A 23,878-nucleotide genomic window follows, 5' to 3' on the forward strand; every position below is an offset into this window, starting at 1 on the left:
AATGAAGCGCTACGCAGCCGACACAAAAGTCTGAGCAAAATGCAGTCGAGGGTAAGTTTTACCCAATGGGAGAGCAAAAGAGAGAGAGCAGATGGGAGAGCGAGAAGGTGCAACTTTTTGGGGGTGCTAATTGAAAAACCCAATATTTATCTATGCGGGCAACTTACAGTAGCGACAAATGGCTCGCTCTCAGAGGGTGTTTTCGTGGTAGTTACAATTGTCAGCCATTTTGTACAGCTCTGAGAAACTTCAACGATAATGATGATGGTGATGATGATGATGATAATGAAGTTAGCTTACCATGATCGTTGACAAAATAGTGGCACTAACTTTGTGATGGCGGAAATGTTGTGACCTCTTGTTGTTAGTGGAAGTGGTACACAGAAATCAGTTAAATAAACAGGAAGAGCTCGGGTTGTAATTGAACCTAGGTGCATGCAGCAGGCATAGGCACAGTCACAGGTAGAAGCCAGGTGTCAAGTGTCAAGGGCGCTTTTGTAGCTTCAAGAGTGGAATCCAAATCAGCGAAAGAAAGAAATGAAAAGTGTTGTTAAATAAATAATGTCATTAGAGTCTTTAACTTCTAAAGGAATGACCAGTTGTGAAAAGTACAATCTAACTGAAAACTAACCTCGCTTACAGCTTAACTATGTTTTTGAGTCTTAACAAAATTAAGCAAGAAATTAAACAAGTTTATAATGAGTAGCAATTATAGATTATTTCAGAACAAGTACTTCAAAATGTTGAAGAATTTTTAAGAAGAATTAAACGCACTTGAAGTTAACCTATATACAACAACTAATTATTATTAGAATAGCTCAAGTATATATGCAATAACTAACTATAAACACCTCTATTATATTTAATATAAATGTTAATATATTTCCCTTTTTTTCATCACACAATCTCTCAATTAGCAACTCCTCCAGATGACGCCACCAACTGTCAATTGCTCTGATTACCATTTAGGCCTATAACATATCCACATCGTATATAGATGTGTATATACATTTTGTGGCCATAAACTGCATCGTTCTGCAGCCTTTTTAATGATTGCAGTTATGCGCTCGCCTGAGTTTTATGGACCTTGCTGCACAGACGTTGTAGACGTTGCGTCGACAGTTTTTTCCCAGAAAAAAAAACATATGCAATCAGCCCCCTGGTCAAATGCAGATACAGATACAGATACAGATACAAATACACAGACAAAAGGCCACAATTCAAATTTACTCAGCACTTATTAGACTTTTGATATATGTGATGCTCGGATGTGGAAAACGGGAGACAAAGACGCTGAAGTTGTTGTGGGCATGGTTAGGGCATCTGATGTTTGTATTATTGTTGGAAATAAACTCTGATTTTATATTGTTGGAATTAATGATTTTGTTCCCCTAAATTTGTTAATTACCAGCAAACAAATTTGTGTATACAAACCACGCTTGAGTTTTAATGCATTTTCTATAGAATTTTAAAGTGATTACGGCGCTGCTAAATGTGCATAGAAACTGTAGCATCGTATTGTAAGAATCCTACACACATATACAAAATATAATACCATATAAATTCAAGTGGGTACTGTAATGCTTATAGGTCAAAATTCACGTTTTTATGTCAACTTTCAACTGATCTGAAGCTCAATAAAATATGCATTTATTTTGAATAGTTTTACAAATGAGCGAACTAATCTAATTAAACACTTGATCTGCTAATTGCACTCCAAATGGGAAAACTGCTGCGATCAGCATTAGTTTTAAAACAATACAAAGTAAACAAACAAGAACAACAACAACAACACAACATCTGCTTAGACAGGAGGGGGGAGCCAATATATCAATTACATGTCGATGTCGAACATAATGCAAGATATAATGCAATGCAGCATGCCAATGACTACCGGAAAACCCCAACAACAACAACAAATATGGAAAGTGCTTGCACTAAAAAAAAAATGTACGCAAAAGAAACGCCAAATTGAATATCTTGGCTTATGTGGTATATTTCTCAAAAGCAGAAAAATATTGCCTTTCATTGACAATCTTACAAATACATTATAATTTAAGAACTTTTCAGATATTCTTTATATTTAAAAAAATAACGGTTCGAAAGTCTACATAAAACACTTTTGAAATACTTATTGATTATAAAAAAGTTTACGTTTTATTGAAAATCTAGACTAGAATTTTTGACCCTTGCCGAAAAGTGCCTTTGGCAATTTTCTATAATACTAAGGCATATATTTTTTCAAGTGTAGGCATCAGCAGGAACTAAAACAGATTGCGGTGCGAGGGCTGTCAGCTTCAAGTCAATCAAATCGTCAGCTAGCTGCGCTGAAAAGCTACAAATGCCTTATTGTCAAAACAAACGGCAACAATTAGTTTACCAAATTACATGAAAATATTTTTTAAATGCTCCACAAACACTGGGCACCACAACAATTTGACACATGTCTTTAGACTGGTTTAGCCGCGTCTTGAGAGCGATCTGTGGGGAGATGCTGTCACAAATGCTCTGGATGCAGTGTGGCAGTCAGTCCATTTGTGGCATGTCGCTATGGCATCTGTGCGTGTGTGTGTGTGTGTGTGCTGTGTACTGGGGATTTACATGATTTCGGAAAATATATCGCCCAGCACTTTGCATTTGCAGCCCTAACCCCAAATGCAGTGTGTTTTATTTCAAATTCACACGAATGGAGCACGCGATTTGGATTTTTTGGTTTTCTTGTTCTTTCCTCGATTGTTTTTTTTTTTTTTTGTATACAATAACGAGTATAGCAACAGAGCAAAACCATGGGGAGTATATCTCGTAAATTAACGGCGTTCCCTGCGCCATTGTTTGCCACAGCCATAAAATAAAGTTTCGAGAAGCGTATAAAATTTATAGCGCCCGGCTATCTAAAGAATAGAAAATCTGACAGCGAACACCTTACGTCTTGTGATTGACAGGACCGCAGGGGCGTCTCTCCCTTTCTCTCTCTCTCTCCGTTCCCATTGCTACTGCTGCTACTGTTTGTGTTGTTCTTGTTGTTAGCGTTGTTGTTGTTGTTGTTGGCCTAATGCAATTCGCATTTCAATGCAATTTCACAGGCAATTGGCAGCGAACGGCACAATGGTCCTAAGCAGCTCACAGCTTACAGCTCAACTGGATTCCCCGGCGGAGCAGCCTCCCCTCATGCGCACGATTAGGCCCATGTGAGAATAAAACTGAACAGTTACATTTACAGGCTGTTCAGTTATTTAAGGTGCTTACATGGGTTGCTCTTTTTTTTCTTTCGATTTTTCAATTCTCTTTTTGTTGTTTGTGTGTGTGTTTTTGGTTTTTGTGCAACAATTTGTCTTGGTGGTGGGCTTAGCCTGGCCGCTGGCTAACAGCTAAAATTGCTGTTGTGAGCGTAATTCTCATTCCGCTCTCGAGCACTTCACTCCCAACCTGGTGGTCCTTCAGCAACCCCTTTTTCTCTCTCAATATGTATGTGTGTGTGTCTTCCCACCCTTCACTCCCCTCACTTAGCATAACAATGGCGTTGCGACTTCTTCCATTCGGGGGTTTATGGAAATTAGCCCTATACACAGCCTCCAGCTGACTGCTGCCGATATCTTTGGTTGCGACTCTATGTGTGTGTGTGTGTGTGTGGAGAGAACATTGTCTGCAAATTAATTCATTTATATGCAGAAAATTCAACCGTTTTGTTGTTGCGGACAATGTTACAATGTTATCAATTTGGGCCCAGCGGCCAATTGTGGCTCAAGCCGGAGCTTAAAGGTGTGTGGCCCGAAGATATTCGAACAAAACGCTCCTTTTAAGTAGTGGGTGGTTTGGGTGCCATGTAGCGATAGAGTTAATTGATTGTGGGCGCCTGTGAAGCCAAGGATTGACGGCCACGGCTTTGATTGTTAGCATTTGACAAAGGCAAGAGCTGATTATGGCCCTCCTAAAATGTGTCGAATAATTCGTATTCTTTTGAGGGATTATGCGTAAGCAAACTCTAGAAAATATACGATTAAACCTTTGAGTTGGTTTTAGTAGATGATGGTAAATGTTTCTAGACTGCCAGCATTGAAGGAATGAACTTAATAATTATGCTTTGGCTCTTAGATAAGAACAACATTTTAAGAAGCAAGAATCATTTTCCTCAAAGGCCAATTCAAATAAAAAATCGCATGTGAAAATATCTACATATTTAACAGGCAGTAGAAGATTCCACACCTCTCATGCATATTTGCCTACAAAAAGAAAACCATCACGAAAGTAACCCAAAACAAATACTCATTCAACTTGAGCTGGGGTCTTTGGTCACCGTCTTAAGTATTTCCGCATTTGCGTTGAGCCGTTGAGCGAAGACCGGAATAAGTGTAAGAAAGGCGCGACAAATAATTTCCATGCAATTTGAAGTGCATATTCAAATTACACGCATACAAATGCATAAGCACATGATACACTTAACTGCCCAAAATATTTGAATGGGCAGCAGCGGACCCCGTTAATGAAATATGACGCGTATTTCCCCTGCGCTGCTCTGACCCAAAGCCCAAATCAAAAACCCAATTCCAAGTCCAAGTTGACGGCAAGAAAGGCCCATGCCTATCCCAATTGCCAGAGCGTGCCCGTCGTCCGTCCAATGTCAGTGGTAATAAATATGAGACTCATTAAGACAACCCATAAATAAATGCAGAGTCAGTGGCATGACCAACAATTAAGTGCAAGGAGCGAGGAGCTGTCCCAAGATCGTTCCAAGGCAAACAATGTAAAAGACGGGGGCAGGCAGATCGTGCTAGATATTGATGCAGCTCAAGATCATGTAACATAAGCAAATACACACAGAAAAAACTATGACCTACATTTTCAAAATCATAGTTCAATTCTTGACAGCTTGCAGAATGAATATATTGTGCTTACTTCAACCAGTTTTGGTTCTCGAAAATATTCTGAATTAAAGAAAAAATAAAACTGTTCGTAGTTTAATGGCTATTTTCCAAATTTAAGGGAATCTATATATCAATTTTTCTGAGTGCATTAGGGCATAGCTCAATGATGTCTGGAAAAACTGTCGCCCGGCAGTCTGGCATGAATTCGGAGGCTATTGAATCCACTTGAGGCCAACAGGCGACAAATTTTTTGGTGCAGCCCAAAAATAGCATGACACTTGGAATTGGATTGGTTTTACAGTCTGGGACAGGTTTTATGGTTACGCATTCATTGTATAATTTACTGTATGCAGATGGTGCTCATATTACGGAGGAAGCCGGGGAATGCCGCTTGCCCCCGAAATTCTATTGAATTTCAACAGAATTTAAAGAGTCCAAGTCCAAGTCGCTGACTGCACCATCTCCTATCAGTCTATGTGAACTTTTGCACCTGTGCAACAGTTACAAATACATACATACACACACACACACACTGAGTCTATTATAAATGTGACCCGGGGCTTGTTATGGATAAAAAACAATCAGGCACAAAAAAACACATATACATTCCAGCTCTCTCTCTCCACATTGAATATATATATATGTACTTATAAATATATGTGCACCGAATGGATCCGATGCGAACCTTTCTGATTTGCTATCAGCCACTCTTTGATTTAACTTTAACCCAGTCAGGAATATTCCCATACACGGAATCCTGGCGCTTTGCTCCTCCGTCAATCGATTGAACAATTTTTCGCATTGTCGCGCACTCTTCCAAAGCAACCGGAGGCTACTTGGCCGCGCCCTCTTTGTGTCCGAGTGGTGCCCCCAGCGTGCATATGAAATGATGTGCCACACACACATGCACACAATCATAGATTGTATAAGTATGCACACGTCCCCTGGCCGGTTGTTCAATATTTACAATCATAATATTATTCGCGCATATGGACTTGAGGTCGTAATCCATAATTGGTTTGCCTCTTATGCAATAAGCGAAAATCGTTCTGGGATTTCTTTTGCGCTTCCTGTTATAATTGCCATTTGTACAACTAGAATTAATTCAGTTATTGGAATTTGGTTGTCTTTTGAAGTTGGAATATCACAAAATTGAATTCAAGTCAACATTTTCCAGCAGCCAATTTATAGTGCTACATTTACTTATATTAATCGAATACAATTCAGAACATATAAATCAAGATGTGATTGCTTTACGCATAAGTAACTCTAATCATAATAAACTCGTACATCATTTGATTGATCAACAGCCAAAACCACATCGCTAAATCATTTGCCCTAATGCTCTTCAAATGAGCCCATTTATGAGATCAGTGGCAGACCAATCCAATAGACCATGGAGAGAGTCCCACTGCATCCGGAGGGTGGCATATGAATCATTCCGCCTAATGAATGTGTCTGTCACTCGCTGTCAACACGTTGCTTAGCATCATGGAGCCCCCTTGGATGTGATCGTGGGGCACATGGTATATATGACGCCTACCGACTCCCAAATATGAAATGGAGCTGCCGAAGGGGGGAATTCGTGTCTGTGGCGGGATCACGAAATGTGCGCTATATTTAATACATAGTGACATTAATGTCAGCCACAATTAGCCGTTAGTAGCGCCAATGGATAAACGGAAAATGTTACCAGAAAATAAAAAGAAAAGAAAAGAAAATAAAAACAATTAAAAAACGATAAACGAGGCGCGCAGAACGCGCCACCAGAAATAATTTGACGTGCCCCGAGAAGAAGATACATTGCCCGAAGATGATTTTGTTATTGCAGCTTTGGATTTTGATTCACTATTCTATGCTCTCTTCTGCTGTATTTTTTTGTGTTTTTTTTTTTTTTGGAACGTGTGTGAACCGCTGAACTGTGAAATCTTTTGGCCATGGCCTTTTGTCTGGCTTTGTTGCAAACTGGTAAACAAACAATTACACAACAAAGCGGCAGCAAATGGGCCACAGATACAGCTAGAGACACCTACCAAAATAATCCACGAGAGAGCGCACAATAGAGATACCCAAAATACTCAAGCACGGTGGCATCCCCCTTATGCGATTCCACTGCATCAATTGTTCACCCCTAATCCCGGCCAGCGGCAGACAACTCAATATACACTTTCATTTTACTTCTGTTACAGTTTCCATTGCGTTTGCGAATTTGCCGCCGCTGCGCTTGGATTGATCTTCCTTTAAACTATATATCGTTTCTTCTTTTTTTTTTGCCTTTTTGTTTGCCTAGGGGACTCTGTTCTCCTCGGGTTGTGGATATATGCATTGCCTGGTGGTGTTAATTTATAAAAAACAGTGCCCCAAGTTCGCGAAGGGGCCGTTTGGCATTTTTTGCACCGTTGACGCTTTTTTTTTCAGCCGGCGCGTGGTACAATAACCAAATCAGATAAAAGATATACTACGTGTTTATATTGAGAGTAGCACAGGCGATAGCCACAATATGCCACAGTGGGTAATGATTGAAATTTAATTGAGTGAAAATATATATAATTGGTCTCTTTATAAATAGAATTTAATTGATATAATAGTTTAATATGTGAGAGATTTTCGATTTTAATTTAATTGTAATATGAAAACACTTCTGTAAAGGCTTTTCTCCGTTTCCTGCTGTTGCAGCTCTGAGCCCACTGTGCACCGATTTGCCTAGCTCCAAGTAGCAGCAGGCTCCAGCAGTAGCAGCAGCCACATAAACTGCTCGGCGGCGTCTGCGTCGGCGGCATAGATCAAAGCGTGCTGCAAAACGGTTAAATCTTTTGAAATGTGCGCACTTTTTGACACCCAATTTGTTTAGAAGTGTACCAGCCCCCAATATATATAGTATATATATATATATATATATATATATATAGACGTATCTATCGCCGTCGGCGAGGAGGAAATGAAGCTGAAGTGATCAGACTCATGCTCAGTAGTAGTTCATAAAAATGAGAGGTGGCAAGGTGAGAGCAGTTTATTCGGTTCGTCAGTGGGCCACTATTTCTGCGAATTTCATTAATAAAAATGTTGAAAGTGTTGTTTGTGTAAAGTGTTGAAGCAGTTGCAGCAGCAGTTCCGACACGCCACCACCCGTCTACAGCCCAATCGCTAAGGTAGCACAATCAAACGAATTTCCCATTTGGCATTTGTGTTTTTCATAAAAATTCAAAAGATTTACAGGCCACAAGTAATTCCACTTAAATTGCTGTAATATTTAAGACGGGGGCGGAACTAAGAATGTTGGCTAAATGGCAGGGGAGGGGCAGTGGACGGTGTGGGCAACTCATCAGTTCATTCATAAAAACGTAGCAAATGCTTAATTAAGATTTTTCCGAATAAAAGGCAAGATGGAACTGAGGGATATACGTACATAAGTATATATATGGGTATATGATGTGTAAGTACTCGTAATAATAAGTTTATTGATTTGGGAAATGCCACAGCCGGATGTTTACGTCTTGGCTGCTTGGATGTTACAGGCAAGCCATGGTAAGCAACGTGTGAAATGTGTGCAGAGGATTAAGCGATTGGGTTGCGGACTCGTTACCAATCCCCAATCCTGGCCAGCAAGTTGCTAAGTTGGTAAGTCAATCCGTGCTGCGGAAATTCCATTGCTCCTTTCCTGCCAAAAACCAAAGTCAAAACATACGGTTTACGGTTGGGAAAAAGACTCGTCTGAACAGAGGCTGGATTTATTTGTACAAAATGACTTTGCAAATGAGATTCCGAGCTGACCACCGAATGTGTCAATATTATCATGGGCCCAGCCTATGCAAACACTACCCCGCACCCACAGTTAGGTACATTAACATGCACATCTCACACAGCGTGCTACTCGGTATTGCTGCTACCTGCTGCGTGCGAGGTGTGCATAGTTCTGTTAATGTCCAACACCTTCGCACTTGAATCAACGCCCCGCAACGTGACCTGTGGCCCCTAGACTGGATTTTGTCGTAGCAGCCAAGAGTTATGAATGGAAGCGTCCAACCTGCCAAGTGCCAAGTGCCATCCGATGTACATGCACCGATAATCGATGTGATTAGGCCGTGTCGTTAACTGTAACCCCCAGTCGACCAGCAATCAATAATTTAATTCCAAAAAATACTCGGTGACGTATTTAGACAGCCACTGACAGTCCAAGCAGGCTCAACACAAATAACAAATGAAAACTGTGTGCAAGACATCGAATCATAGATACTCTTACAAACATATAAATTTATATGAGAACTTAATTGCCTGGCAATTTGTAATGTATCACGTACATTTTTATCTCGATCCCATCAGTTATTTCGGACCTACAAACATTTAAAGAATATAATATAAAAAAAAATGCAATTTAAAGCATCAGAAAAAAAGTGTTCCATACTTATAGAAAAAAATGTGTAAGCAAACTATAATTTCTATAAGTCCTTGATAAAACAGGATCAATTTATATATTTAATTGTCCTATTAATACGTTCTACGTTATCTGCATTATATTAAAGTTAATGTACTTCCGCTTCAGTAAAGAGTAAAAATCGACTTAGTATTAAAAATAGCTACATGACACAGCACAAAAATGGTTGGCTCTGGGCCCCTTCCAGGGCGATAGAGAAGAAGGAAATGAGCTGCACTTAAATGCATGCGAGAAAACCACTCGATGCCAACAAGTGGATAAGAAGCCACCACCACGACACAAACGATGCCCAAACGAACTATCAATGTCAGTGAATTGGCAAAAATAAAATTTAAACTCAATTTGTATGCAGGCCAGAGTCCGAGACCCCGAGGAAACCCTTTACTTGACACACCTCAACAACGGCTGCGGCTCAAGTGGCAGCATCCACACATCCACACACACACATCGCATCGATATACCGTCTGCCGTTGCATTAATGTCTGATGAACACCCAGTTGGCCAAGCGGTGCTCCAGCCAGGGGCTAAGCCGCTGAAGCATGCGTATCATCAGTGTGCACAACAAATCTTAATGATCGTTAAGGCTGTGCGAGGCGTTGATGACGCGACCATGGCGATGATCTGGCATATTTTGTATACCCAAACGAAATGGTGCTGAACTCCAATCCATTCATTGATTCCATTTATTTCATGCAGTGCCCCGAAATGAAGTACTCGAAATGCTTTGTGTAATGATTTTCGACTGCATTGATCTTACAGATTTTTCGTTAATTTTATTTTTAATGTGTATTATCATATACCATCGCATATATGTATATATATATATATATGTATACTATACTTTTTTGATGCCTTCCTCTTAAAATTAAATACATTACAAAGCGCTGGCAAATCAGTTTGGAAACGGAATTAGGAATTGCAGCTAACAAATTTTGAGAATGCGCGAATACAAAGTGCATTATTTAAAAACATAATACATATATTCATATATATAATAAAAATATAAGAATAAGTATTTATAACATATGGATGCTTATATATATATGTGTGTGTATATATGTGTGTATAAGCGCCGCTTTACTGTGATTTTTGTAACTACTTTTCGATACATGCAACATAAGTAGACAATTTTTTACGACTTTGCCGTTCTTCGCCAATTATTTTGTGAAAGTTAAATTGTAGTATTAAAGCCACAAATGCATCTAAATTATGATTAGGGGGCCTGCATGCGGCAACTCTTGTCTTTTTCACAACAATTAACTAGTTTTTCTTTTTATATTAGATTTGCAGATGCTTGCTAGTTGCTGGGTCCGAATGTTTAGTTCTTGAATTGAAACACGAGTATCAATATGACGGCCAATAGTACAGCGCTTAGGATGGCAACCAGTATAAGTTTCTTCTTTCGCACTTTGTTCTGCAATGGAATACACATTTAATATAATTATAGCAGATTGCACTATATTATCAACTACTTACCCTATAAGAACTAGCCTTGCGCAAATTCTCTGTGCCCTGTGAGACGAAAATGCTTGTTTGCTCCACCTGCGACTCAATGGAGTCGACAGTTACGCCTTGCTCGTAGACCATAGCGCCTAGATTCTTGTATATCTCGTTGACACCCACAATATTGTTTTCTAGCTCGCGGATGGCACGCTCCTGTTCCTCAAGTGCTTGTAGGTCCACTTCCTCTTGCATTTGCGTTTGCAATTGCTGCTGTTGCTGCTGCTGATTTGATTTGCGATTAAAAAAGTTATCCTCAAAAAAGGAACCATTTTCAGCGCTGCTGCCATTGGTGGTGCTGCTGCTCCGCGTCGAGCCGGGCGGATGTGCAATGCTGAAATTATTGGCGCGCGCCTGATGCAAAGCACTACGCTCAATATCAGCCGTTTTGCGTTGTATGGCCTGGCAACAAAAAAAGCATAGATAATGAATGACATATTGGTTTGTTGTGCATAACGATAAGCAAAGATTAAGATACCTGAAAAGCGGTCAGAGCAGCAGTGAACTCATCCACCAAACGATCGCGTTGTATTTTCAAATGTCGCTCCTTGCACTTGTCCACCTCCTTCAGCTGATTGTTTGTATCGGTCACCAGTTGCTTGGTGTAGGTCATTAACTGATGACTTTGTAAAGAGTACATGGTATTTTCAGAAGATTTCACACAATATATATATATATATATATATGTATATATAAATATAGTTTTTTGATAGCAAAGGCATACTTACAGTTTCTTTTTCAATTCGGGCGAATCCTGTGGCGTGTTCAACTGATTAACCATACGTTGCATAGTGGACACTGTGGAATGATGGTTGAGGGGGCATAGCGATTAGTCATAGTTAAAAAAAACACGCCCCAAAACAAATGCTTACCATTTTGTTGGACTTTTTGTATGCTTGACGCGATTATTTGGGCCAATCGCTGAAAGTCAATCTCACTGAGGCCCCCTCCACTACTGCTACCGCCACCTCCTCCTCCGCCTCCACCACTGCCGCTGAGGCCATTCTCCATATGCTGTAAATCCATGCTTTCGTATGCAGACACCTTGACGATCTACTTTTCAAAGTCACAAGAACCAGTTGTTGTTTCTACGCTGCAAATTTCCAATAGATTTTTGTTGTTCGCAATTAAAATAAACACTACACTTATATCATTATATGCGTTTCAGCCACATACACCTGTAATTTGGGCTTTTCTTTGTGTGTGTGTTTGTTTCTGTTTTTACCCTTCGCGGGGGACTTGAGTAGTCTTTGTTTTATTATTTGCCTATTTGTCATTGCTCACCTTGTTTGCCCTTGTCTCCCTGAACAGCGAAGTTTTGTGATCAAAGCTTTATCTAGCGCATGTCAATTAAATATATAATAATTTGCACACATAAACGATTTTCTTAAAAAAAAAAAGCGAATAAATTTTGCAAGAAATTCGTGAATCTATAGTGATGGTAAATGCGAATCGATAACTCAAACAATCGTATTGTTAGCGGTAAGTGTGACCGTGGTTACAAAAGCATTGCTGCTAAGATTGTATCGATATATCTCAATAGGACCAAGATGTCTTTCAGTGTTGGATAGCGTAAGCGATTAAGTAACCAAATTTAAATAATATATATGAATTTGTGCTAAAAACTGCTTTTTGAATAAGCTTGAATGCAATATTTAATAAGTGTTAATATGCTGACTACGTAACGTTTTTTGCCAATGCCTTGTAAGGCAAAGATCGCTTGTAGCGGCTCTCCAAAGTAATTGTGCTCAAAAAAACAGTAAAATCACAACAAAACCCGAAAGAATGCCATATGTAAGAATATATATATATTTATAAATTTTATAATATATATATATTTATATATTTTATAATATATATATATTTATATATTTTATAATATATATAAAAAATCGAAGGCAAGAAGGAAAGGAGTAAGCAAAAGCGGATTCTGACATTACTGCTTATGCATTTCATACTTTGAGAAAATTCACACTTTTCGATCATGTCCATAATAAAAAATTTGTGTTTTATTTTCGAACATTATTCCGTGTCATTTAAACAACAAATAAACTGAAAATAATTGAAAACTGGATTCTAAATTCTCTAAACCATTATATTAATAATAATTATAAAAATAATACAATATGTCACGCAAATAAATTATAGTAATAATGAATATATATATTATTAATTAAAATTAATATATTTAATCAGCTTATATTAATTATAGCCAATCTGTTTTCAATTTATTCACATAATTCTACAGTGAGAATCAAGAGAAAGATAGAAAAACAGGGAATACTCATTATCATACCTCATTCAACATTCTTTTAAACGTAGTTTAAATCATTTGCTTGCTTGAAACCGGTGCAGCTGCAGTTAACGATGTACAAAAGCGGTTTTAATTATCTAAATTCTTCACACATCTGTATTATACCTATACATATTTGATTAGATAAATAGAATGTGAATGTAGGTTACACATTTTATATTTTAATAAAACCTGTATCTCAAACCAGAAAACGTTTGCGTCTACCGTTCGTTTTATACAATAATATTATGTAGCTTTCAATCTTCTAAACTTTTTAATAAATAAGCACGTATTCCCTACGACGAGGCTTAATCAGTTCTCGAGCGCCGCAGACGTCAAAACTCTTTCGGATATTTTTGCTGTCGGCCGCAGTCGAAAGTTTTATTACTATAATCATCAAAATTCAACTATCGCTGTGACGATGCGTATCTTTTGCTTAGCGTTCTCAATTCAATTTACTTTCTGCTACTGCCAATACTTTTCTGGGCCAGGTGCGTGACATTTAACCGTGTGCCACATATACGTGCATATATATCAAAAGAGACTGTGAAAAATTGACTCAAGAATTCGAAGAGCAAAACAAAACACGTTAAGATATGCTTAATTAATTGATAACTAGAACAGATGTGTGAAATACAAATATTGTTATTTTTTATTCAGCGTAATTTAAACTTTCGCCCTAATTTTTTTCGCTTTCTTGTGTGCTTTTCTTATGCAGATCCCACATGGAATATTCGTTCCAAAAATGAGATGAAGAGCAAGGACTTTTGGTTTTCTGATGCCCAGAGTACGCTTTACGAAAAGCTATCCATGCAGCCCAATCAATATCAGGCCAAGAATATAATCTTCTTCCTGGGCGATGGCATGTCCGTGCCGACAGTGACAGCAGGCCGAATATACGACGGTCAACAAAGGGGGATCATAGGCGAACGCAATCGTCTGGAGTTTGAAAAGTTTCCCTATGTGGGGTTGTCAAAGGTAACAATTAATGTGTTTCTTAATTTAAATGTAATATTATCTAATGGACAAACCATATTCATTTTTATTTACAGACCTACTGCGTCGATAAACAAGTGTCAGACTCTGCCTGCACCGCTTCCGCCTACTTAACCGGTGTAAAGGCCAATTATGAGACAATCGGTGTATCCGCTGACGTTAAGCGTAATGATTGCAGCGGAGCTAAGCTACCCCAAAATCAACTATCCTCCATTGCAGCCTGGGCAATGAGAGGCCACAAGTCGACCGGTCTGGTGACTACAACCCGTGTAACCCATGCGAGTCCAGCTGGAGTCTATGCACACACCTCGAATCGTGACTTTGAAAGCGATTTCGATGTACATGATCTGGGCCATGATCCGAACAATTGTCCGGACATCGCCCAGCAACTATTGGACGAGGTAGGTCAAGGCTTGAGGGTAGTGCTTGGTGGAGGTACCAAGAAATTCTTGCCCAACACAATGAGGGATGTGTATGGCAACCTTGGCCAACGTTTGGATGGACGTAATCTAATTGAGGAGTGGCAACGTAGCAAATTTGGCAATGCACGTGTTGTCTTCAATCGCACGGATCTGCTGAGAAATGACGCCCGCTATACGGACTACTTGTTGGGTTTGTTCAATACCTCGCATCTGGCATATAATTTGGATGATAGCATTGATACGCCATCGCTTGAGGAGATGACTGAAGCGGCAATTGAAGTGTTGTCGCAAGATCCAGCTGGGTACTTTCTGTTTGTCGAAGGCGGTCGTATCGATCATGCCCATCATGAGACCAAAGCCAAGAAGGCTTTAGACGAAACGGTCCAGTTCTCAAATGCTGTTCGAAAAGCGCGACAGTTAACCAATCGTTGGGACACTCTGATTGTTGTCACTGCCGATCACGGACATACTATGACTATTAACGGATACGCGGATATAAACAACAATATAACCGGGTTTAACTCAGAACTAAGCGATGTTGATAACTTACCCTATGCAACATTATCATACGCCAACGGACCGAATTATAAAAAATTCTATAAGGTATCGGGGAATGAGGTTGATCGCGTTGATCTCCGCACTTTGAATATCGGTCATAAGAAAGCAAGGTATCCACATGGTGTGCCCATGTCTGAGGAAACTCACGGCGGTGGAGACGTTGCCGTATACGCTAATGGTAAGCTGCAGTATAGTCCAGTAAAAAATATATATTTAAATGTTAATTTATAAATACAGGACCTTGGGCACATTTGTTCAGCGGTGTTTACGAGCAAAACACAATCCCGCATCTAATGGGATTTGCAGCATGCATAGGCCCTGGAATTACTTATTGCAATCTCAGACCCAATAAAACTACCAGTCCTATCGTAGATTAATACCAAATATTAAAAACTAGAAAAATAAATTATGATTCTCACATGAAAAAGTCGAATACCATAAGCAAAATACTTATTTCACAGTGGTATATACAATTAAAACATATTAAAAGTTATTTGCAACAGAGCTATATCCGATTATGTAGGCCACCACTTTATATTTCGAGTTTCAAATAGCCGCTAAATTTTGTGCAAAACAAAAAAAATGCTAGAACTAAAAAGCAGTGCTGAAAATTGTTATACAGAAACTTGTGCTAAATATGGCGTTCTATGCATAGTTTCAAACTAACAGTACGGTCACTCTGAACATCTCCGCCATTTTAGCTGTAGCTGCAGAAAATTTTTCGCAACATAGTCGAAAAGAAGCTGTGTTGTTTATAATGTATATACAATATATGTGAATAACGCATATTTATAGCAGCAAAATACAAAGTGTTACTTGACAACTACGGCCATTACTTACATTTATACGTACGCCGCACGCCGGTGGCAGCTTGTTCGACTGTACGAGCGGCTTGTGATTGTGTGCGTGTGTTTTTGAAAAGGGGAGAAAAGTGTGCACGGCACCGCTAAATAAGTTGGTCGCGTGCGTTTAAAATCAATTTTTTTTCTTCGTCCACTTAACGTTCACGCAACCATGGCCGACGGCGTGGTGCTGGACTTATATGCCGAAGATCTGGACAAAGATTTTGTCGGGCAAGTAAAGGTAAGAAACAACCACGCTTTGTATATACATATTTATGTATGTATGAAGATGGATTAAATAACATTGTTGATATTTGCAATAATATCGATAAACACATATAATATGTATATATATATTCATATATATCGACATTTTAAAGGATGAATTTTGCATAAAGGATGAATTTGGTGGCGACGGTGTCGATTTATATGATGATATCGGCGGCCCCACTGAGCCAGCTACTGCGGGCGGCGGCTGCGGTGGTGGCACCCCAACGGGCGAAAACTCTTCTGGACCCGGATCCGTTGACGGCTCCTCGAACATCGGACCGAATGGAGTTTACCATCAGGGCAGTGGTAGCCAAACTCCAACGATGAACCGACGCTATCAACTATATGTGGGCAATCTGACCTGGTGGACAACCGATCAGGACATCTCGAATGCATTGCGCGAAATTGGTGTCAACGATCTGCAGGAGGTCAAATTCTTTGAGAATCGTGCGAATGGTCAATCCAAGGGCTTCAGCGTCATTTCGCTCGGCTCGGAACCGAGCCTCCGCACCGTACTCGATCAGCTGCCCAAAAAGGAGATGCACGGCCAGACCGTGGTAGTCACGTATCCGAGCAAGCAGGCTCTCACGCAATTTGAGAGCCTGCAAAAGACACGTCCAGTGCCGCCGCCGCAGCAGAATGGACCACCACGTGGTCCTGCACCACCCAATATGGGTGGGCCGATGCCGCCGCATCCGGGCGTGCCTCAAGGTGGACCGCCCGGTCATGCACCACGCATGAATCCCAGCATGCAGCCTGGCCAATACCGGCCACATATGTCCCAGGTGCCGCAGGTTGGACCCAATTCTGGACCTCCACGCATGCAGGTGAGCTTTTTGCAATATGCATTGGTTATTTCCCACCCATTTCGCATTTTGCCCTTAAGTCGTAGCTTTGTTATTTGATTTTTACCAACAAAAAAGGTCTTGGGATTGTTTGGGTCGTCAGCCCGTATTAACAAAACGCCATTTACATTTGTTTTTATTTAACTTTTAATCATTGAAATTGTTCTGAATGCAAAATTTTGTTTTATCACACAAGTCGAATAATTGGTCGCGTTTTTACTTCATTATATATTGTATGTGGATTATTAAAAATATATAATTTATTTAAGTGAACTGATTGGTATGTATATCTTCCGTTTTTTTTCTTACAAGTTCCAGGCAGAATCTATACATATGTTTTTATATTTATAAGACCGTCATTAAAATTCAACAGTGGTTTAATGTATCTAGAAAAATGAAGATTTACTAAATGTACTTACTATATTTTTATTTAATGATTTCAATAGAAAGAATTTACAAATTCCAAAAAAGTTCAAAAGCAAATACAATAATATTGATCAATAATTTGACTGTGTATTTTGTTGTTGTTTATGTTTTAAGTACACTACATATTTTGGTAATTTCAGAGCAATTTTTTATATATTTGTATCATTCCCTTATGCATAAGTTATATACATTACAATTAGTTTTATTTGTAATATAGTGCAAGCCATAGTTGAAACAGTTAGTTTGAAGTATTTTTGGAGCAAATATGTAATTTAATGGCAATATTTATGATTTTGTAAATGTGTTGCATTTGTTTGTGATCTATATATGTGTGTACCTCTAATAGTCTGTATTGTACTCTCTTTACAAAAAAAAAATAAATAATATAAAAATGTTTATGTATTACGCTTTATATTTATATTCCATTCCATGTGTTTTTTGACAACGCTTACGCACACTGCTACCCACCACAACAACAACTACATAAAATACGTTATAATATTAGCCGCCAATGCATCAACAAGGCGGCCCAATGGGCAACCAACAGCCGCCTCCCAGGTATCCGCCAGCGCAAGGTCAATGGCCAGGTCAACGTCCCGGTGGACCCCGACCGGGTCCACCAAATGGACCACTGCAACGACCACCAATGGTAACAAATTCCTAACAAATAAACAAATACACATGTATATATATATAAATTCAAAAAATGCCAAAGAAAAATCCTATCTATATATTTAAAACATATCTAATTATAATATAGTAGACAAAAAACGAAACCGAAACTAACCCAATTTAAGTTAACTTAGAAAACGACATTAGATGGTCTCATTAATTGTATTCAGAACATTTAAATAACTGCACATGTTTGTAACTTGAACACCCACCAAACACACACGTACACACAATATATATATATATATATATATATATATATATATATATATATATATATATATATATATATATATATATATTTATATGGATACATACAAACCCGTTTGGCATATATCCACGACGAGGCTGCCATCGCTACCCACACACCTTCCCACCTAATCTGCCACTTGGCCAAGTTGCATATTTAACCCTTCGGTACTATTGGAGCCCAGTTTCTAAACTCTGCGTTCTGTGCTTTGCTTTTTGCAGTTCCAAGGTCCAATGGGAATGCCAGTGCGTGGTCCGGGGCCGGGTCCGGACTGGCGTCGTCCGCCAATGCATGGGGGCTTTCCACCCCAAGGGCCCCCGCAGGGTCCACCCCATATGCAGGGTCCTCCACGTCCGCAAATGGGTCCTGGTCCACCGCCCGGTTCGGGTGGACCACATGGCGCACCAGCACCGCACGTGAATCCAGCATTCTTTAATCAACCCGGCGGTCCGCCGCCGCATCCAGGCATGGGTGGGCCACCACACGGTCAGCCGGGACCACAGCCGGGCATGAATATGCCGCCACAGCACGGACCTCCACCTCATTTTGCACAGCAGGGTGGTCCACGCAATCCATGGCCAGGACCACCACAAGGCAAACCGCCAGGATCGTTCCCTGATCCGCAAATGGGACCGCAGCTCACGGAGGTTGAGTTCGAGGAAGTCATGAGCAGAAATCGCACGGTCAGCAGCTCGGCAATTGCCAGGTGAGCCGAAACATACAAAATATATTGAAGTAGCTTCATTTCTGTAATTATGTGAATGTGTTGTTGTTTTCCGACGATCACAGAGCTGTTTCGGATGCTGCGGCTGGCGAGTATTCGAGCGCCATTGAGACGCTAGTTACGGCCATTTCCCTGATCAAGCAATCCAAAGTGGCGCACGATGAGCGCTGTAAGATATTGATCAGCTCACTGCAGGACACGCTGCACGGCATCGAGGCCAAGAGCTACAATCGTCGCGAGCGTTCGCGTTCACGGGATCGCTCCCATCGCAGTCGGCAGCGTCGCGAGCGATCGACTTCACGCTATCGAGAGCGCTCCCGCGAAAGAGAGCGTGATCGCGATCGTGAACGTGAACGGGAGCGTGATGGAGGGTAAGTTGAGATGTAAAATAATAATAAAAGTACCCCATATTATTCATTAAAAATTAACACCACTTACCTTATGTACAACAGCAGCTATCGGGAGCGTTCACGCAGTCGTGAACGCGAGCGTCAGGCGCCGGATCACTACAGAGATGACAGGTAGTTGGAGTTGCTTAATTTGCTCAATCATTTGTAGCTAATAAAAAAAAATGTCCAATCTATGATGTAGCAGCAGCCGCTCCGCACGTCCACGTAAATCGCCGGAGCCAGTGGTGGCCGAAGCTGCCGAAGCGCCGTCATCTAAACGTTATTATGAGGAACGCGAACGTTATCGCTCATCGGATCGGGAGCGGCGTGACCGGGATCGAGATCGTGAGCGTGAGCGCGAACGTGATCGGGATCGGCGTGAAGAGCATCGTTCCAGGCATTGACTGCTACACAAGCGAAAGCAAAACTATTAACAACATCGTACACACCCACACACACACACACCTCGTAGACACTCTTATTAACACATAACAATGCAGAAAGCTGAAGGCCAGCCAGAAGATTAAAAAAAATTTTGATTTGTTTCTAACATTACCAATACGTAGGATATAAATATGGCATAACATAGTTCTCCTAGACGTACTAAAGTAAGCCGAAATGTTGACAAGTCTCGACAACAATACAACAGACACACACACACACAATCAATCAACAGATGGACTGCCACGCCCACACACAAATCAACACCATCGTCATGATCCTGCATCTCCTGCACACATCCCAACTTAAGAGTTGTCAGCGCGGGACAGGACGCTAGTGGACGGACAGCAGCAGCAGCAACAGACAGAATGAACTTCAATCTACATTGTCGTCTTCACCGCAGAATTTCAATATTATTGTACTTTAATATTTCGGTTTATTTAATAAAAACATATATATATGAAAACCAACAAAAAAAAAAAAACAAAAAAAATTGTTCCAAAAAAAAAAAATAATACTCAAACTGTCTTGCGTTGCGTGTCTTCTTGTACCTTATAATAACAAAAAGAAAATAGTTTACGAATTGATATATATATTTAAATTGTACAACTACAACGCATTTATTCTTAATAATATTGTTATATTAACACTTGCATCTTTTGCAATTTTGCAAAGCTTTTGCCAAATGAGGCCAAGAATCGTAATAAGCGCAATTGTATTGAAAGACATTATTTTTTTGTAAACCATTTGTTTCAACCATTTATTTAAAGTTGACTTTATTTATATATATTTAAGCGAGCTTTTTGTGCGCGTGTGTTGAGAGTGAATCATAGTTTTAAATGTTGACTGATCTTATCAAATGGATAAGTAGTATAGAGCTAGAGTGACAATATTTATTAAAATTATGTAAATAAGTTGTATGAATGAGTTTTTTGTATGCCTGTGGCGATAATTAGACTTAATATCTCTAATTATTATAAACTAAATGAAGGTCATAACAAACTTTTATCGTAGATTTTTTAAAAACGCGATCAAGCTTTTATGTAGTTGCTATGTAACATCTTTTTATTTTTATTCTTTTAACTATATTTTTATTTGTACAGTCTACACAAAACATTTGTAAATGATATTCAAATTAATGATTGCTACACTAATCCAAATGACATTTATGTAAATTATAGTTTTCGACATCTAGTACCTGTAACTTTCTTAGGTCTGATCTAACAAGAAGTATTACGAGCTTAACGGCCGGCTACTACTACTACTACTTATAAACAATCAATCAAAAATCTGTCCTGTACAATTTAAACTGTGATTTCGAGAGTAACTGAACATACATACTTTTTACTGTAAATCATGCACAATACAGGTAATGTTTTACATAAGTATATGACAATCTAGTCAATAAGTGTGCATCTTGTTTATTTAAAAAATAATAAGATGAGGTATTCGTATTTATGTCATTCATATTTAAGACAAAGCGTCATTTTTTAAATTTATATTTTCGATTATTGTTTACAAATATACGCACGTTCGTATTCGATTGATCCTAATATACTATTTAGAACCAAAACTTTTGACCCAAATGACCCAAAATAAAAAATACATATCAATTATTTAGTAAGAGGGTTTCGTTATTAGCTTACATTTTTCACAATGGCTTTTATGCTCTAACGCTTATTTCGTTTCAAACATTTATGATCCTTCACAAAACGGTCGCAATTTGCCTCCCTCCCTTTCTAGACATTTAAAAAGTTTTTGCGCGCCGATAAATTAGCTTGCATTTCAATTAAAAAGGCGACCAAATATTTTTCTGTACACCAAAAAACGGTCACCCTATCATCTGGAAGCTTCGCCTAATTCAGCCGCAAGCCAACACTAAATTGCAATATACATAGAGATAAATGAAATACAGAAGTGAAAATATCAACGTAGTAGTAAACGTCGGGAAAGCAGTCAATCTAATAAAGCAGCTCAGACAATTTCAGAGCACATCCAAAACTCCTCCGTTTGATAAAAAATAAATTTAATAAAAAAAGTGGAAAACTAGGATACAGTATGGCAGATACAGCACAATATCTAAACGACCGTTTCCAACGTTTCAGGAATGGAATCAGCCAGCGCTAGTAAGTATAAATAAATATACATAAACATACATATGTATGTATATAAATATATATATTTATTATGCATATCTATAATTTATATTTAAGAGGTCAATAAAGGTGCAGACTCACAGTCCAAAAGTTCGCAGTATGCTATAGAAATGAGTGCTGCTTGTGCACACCTTGCAAGAACCCTGCCCCTCGATACGGTGAGACTGACGTGTTGTTTTGGTGTTAAACCACATCAACAGTTGGTCGCACTAAATCAATAATCCTTGAAATCAATTTGTACACGTACACAGACAGTTCTAACTGATACCCGTTCTTGTATTATTTTTTTCAGTGAGCCGTATGTGCGTCAGCACCTGGCAAAGGTATACATGGTGCTGGCTAGCACCACCGCTGCTACGGCAGTGGGATCACTTGTCCAGATGCGAGGAATTCTTGATTTGGGCATGTTAGCAGCGATTGCATCACTCGTGCTGGTGCTGGGTCTACATTTCTATAAGGACGATGGAAAGAACTATTACACACGCTTGGGAATGCTCTATGGTTTTGGCTTTTGCTCGGGACAAACTCTGGGTCCCCTATTGGGCTACATTTGCAGCATCAACCCGGCCATTATACTGACTGCATTGACTGGCACCTTTGTGACTTTTGGTTCGTTATCATTGGCCGCTTTGCTTGCCGAACAGGGCAAATACCTGTACTTGGGTGGTATTTTGGTTAGCGTCATTAACTGCATGGCCCTTCTCAGTCTCTTCAACATGATCTTTAGATCGTACTTCGTTCAAATGGTATGTAATCGATCAATAAGTAGTAATGATGCTCGATCTAACCCCATCCAACTCTCTTACAGACTCAATTGTATGTTGGCGTCTTTGTCATGGCCGCTTTCATTGTCTATGACACACAAAACATTGTGGAGAAATGTCGCATGGGCAATCGCGATGTGGTCCAGCATGCATTGGATCTATTCTTTGACGTTTTGAGCATGTTCCGTCGGTTGTTGATTATTTTAACACAAAAGGTATGTTTCTGAATCTTAATTTAATTACTTCTGGCGGCTCAAGTTGTTTGCTGGTTTGTGCTGAAATGTGTGCCCTATCTTACAGCTCAAAAGTTTTATGGCTTGATAACTCGCAAATTAGTTTAATAATCAAGCAAACATTGAATAACCTTGATCTATCCACATATAGCAAACAATTTCATAGATAAGAAATTAATCTATTCAACGGTATGACGTTTTATGCGTATACCCCATTTTTCGTAGATCCAAGGCAATAAGTATACTCTCACAATATAAATCTCTTGTATAATATCCGTAGATATAACTCTTTTGATACTAGCTTTTTTCATACTCTTCCCTATTCGTTGGTGGAAGTATATTTATTCCCAGGCTTGCGAAAATTTTTATGAAATCTACGATTCAGTTCGCTCTTTGTGAAATTATATTTATAACCTTGGAAGTAGTTGTTTTCAATAATGCTAATACTCTTTCTCACTTTCAGGAGGAACAAAAACAGGCCGATCGTCGCAAGAGGAAGTAATAAGGAACTTGCTCTTGTCACACACTACAAATTAATTAATAATGTTGGAACCTATTTCAAATTTCAAAAACAACGAGCCGTGTTAATTTTTTTGGCTCTATATTATATATCTCAAAAAATATTTGATACACACAAATCCCAAAAACTTCAAAAGACGTTTAATAAAATTCTCATCACATCCAACAATATATATAAATTACCTTTCGTATTCTATTGTATATCATATACATAATCTATCAATGTTCCGCAAAAGGTATATTCAAATGAATATATATTTGTAATACGTAAGGATTCATGTTGT

The 23,878-nt window shown here is 39.2% G+C and overlaps 4 protein-coding genes across 8 annotated transcripts; 3 read left to right on the forward strand and 1 right to left on the reverse strand.

The window, feature by feature from the left end:
- Window positions 1-10,017: 10,017 nt before the first annotated feature.
- LOC6557526 (syntaxin-7) lies at window positions 10,018-12,255 on the reverse strand. Its single transcript, XM_032734218.1, has 6 exons — window positions 12,079-12,255; window positions 11,667-11,887; window positions 11,523-11,592; window positions 11,273-11,417; window positions 10,771-11,196; window positions 10,018-10,708 (listed from the first exon to the last, which is right to left on the reverse strand). The coding sequence occupies exons 2-6, from the start codon at window positions 11,818-11,820 to the stop codon at window positions 10,613-10,615; spliced, it is 891 nt and encodes a 296-aa protein (XP_032590109.1). The 5' UTR covers window positions 11,821-11,887; window positions 12,079-12,255; the 3' UTR covers window positions 10,018-10,612.
- Window positions 12,256-13,402: 1,147 nt separating this feature from the next.
- LOC6556771 (alkaline phosphatase) lies at window positions 13,403-15,490 on the forward strand. Its single transcript, XM_001983764.2, has 4 exons — window positions 13,403-13,578; window positions 13,806-14,065; window positions 14,140-15,241; window positions 15,301-15,490. Exons 1-4 carry the CDS (start codon window positions 13,509-13,511, stop codon window positions 15,438-15,440), a joined length of 1,572 nt encoding a protein of 523 aa, XP_001983800.1. The 5' UTR covers window positions 13,403-13,508; the 3' UTR covers window positions 15,441-15,490.
- A 242-nt stretch (window positions 15,491-15,732) lies between these two features.
- Window positions 15,733-20,677, forward strand: LOC6556982 (cleavage and polyadenylation specificity factor subunit 6). 4 transcript variants are annotated; one of them, XM_032743325.2, is made up of 7 exons: window positions 15,733-16,146; window positions 16,286-17,002; window positions 17,952-18,095; window positions 18,590-19,074; window positions 19,158-19,463; window positions 19,545-19,613; window positions 19,687-20,677. In XM_032743325.2, exons 1-7 carry the CDS (start codon window positions 16,078-16,080, stop codon window positions 19,883-19,885), a joined length of 1,989 nt encoding a protein of 662 aa, XP_032599216.1. In that variant the 5' UTR covers window positions 15,733-16,077; the 3' UTR covers window positions 19,886-20,677. The 4 variants fall into 4 exon arrangements, with proteins under 4 accessions (XP_032599216.1, XP_032599206.1, XP_032599213.1 ...); XM_032743315.2 differs by having other exon boundaries at window positions 15,745-16,146; window positions 19,684-20,429; XM_032743322.2 differs by having other exon boundaries at window positions 15,798-16,146; window positions 19,548-19,613; window positions 19,684-20,370.
- A 1,097-nt stretch (window positions 20,678-21,774) lies between these two features.
- On the forward strand, window positions 21,775-23,765 carry LOC6557376 (bax inhibitor 1). Of its 2 annotated transcripts, XR_004365636.2 has the most exons (5): window positions 21,858-22,048; window positions 22,371-22,824; window positions 22,887-23,057; window positions 23,143-23,264; window positions 23,539-23,765. XR_004365636.2 is itself a non-coding variant. In XM_001983762.3 (4 exons), the coding sequence occupies exons 1-4, from the start codon at window positions 21,981-21,983 to the stop codon at window positions 23,575-23,577; spliced, it is 732 nt and encodes a 243-aa protein (XP_001983798.1). In that variant the 5' UTR covers window positions 21,775-21,980; the 3' UTR covers window positions 23,578-23,765. The 2 variants fall into 2 exon arrangements, 1 of the variants encoding a protein (XP_001983798.1); XM_001983762.3 differs by lacking the exon at window positions 23,143-23,264 and having other exon boundaries at window positions 21,775-22,048.
- The last annotated feature ends 113 nt before the right edge of the window (window positions 23,766-23,878 follow it).

Source organism: Drosophila grimshawi, unplaced genomic scaffold (genome assembly GCF_018153295.1).
Source record: "Drosophila grimshawi isolate 15287-2541.00 unplaced genomic scaffold, ASM1815329v1 contig_44, whole genome shotgun sequence".
Classification (NCBI taxonomy): Eukaryota; Metazoa; Arthropoda; class Insecta; order Diptera; family Drosophilidae; genus Drosophila; species Drosophila grimshawi.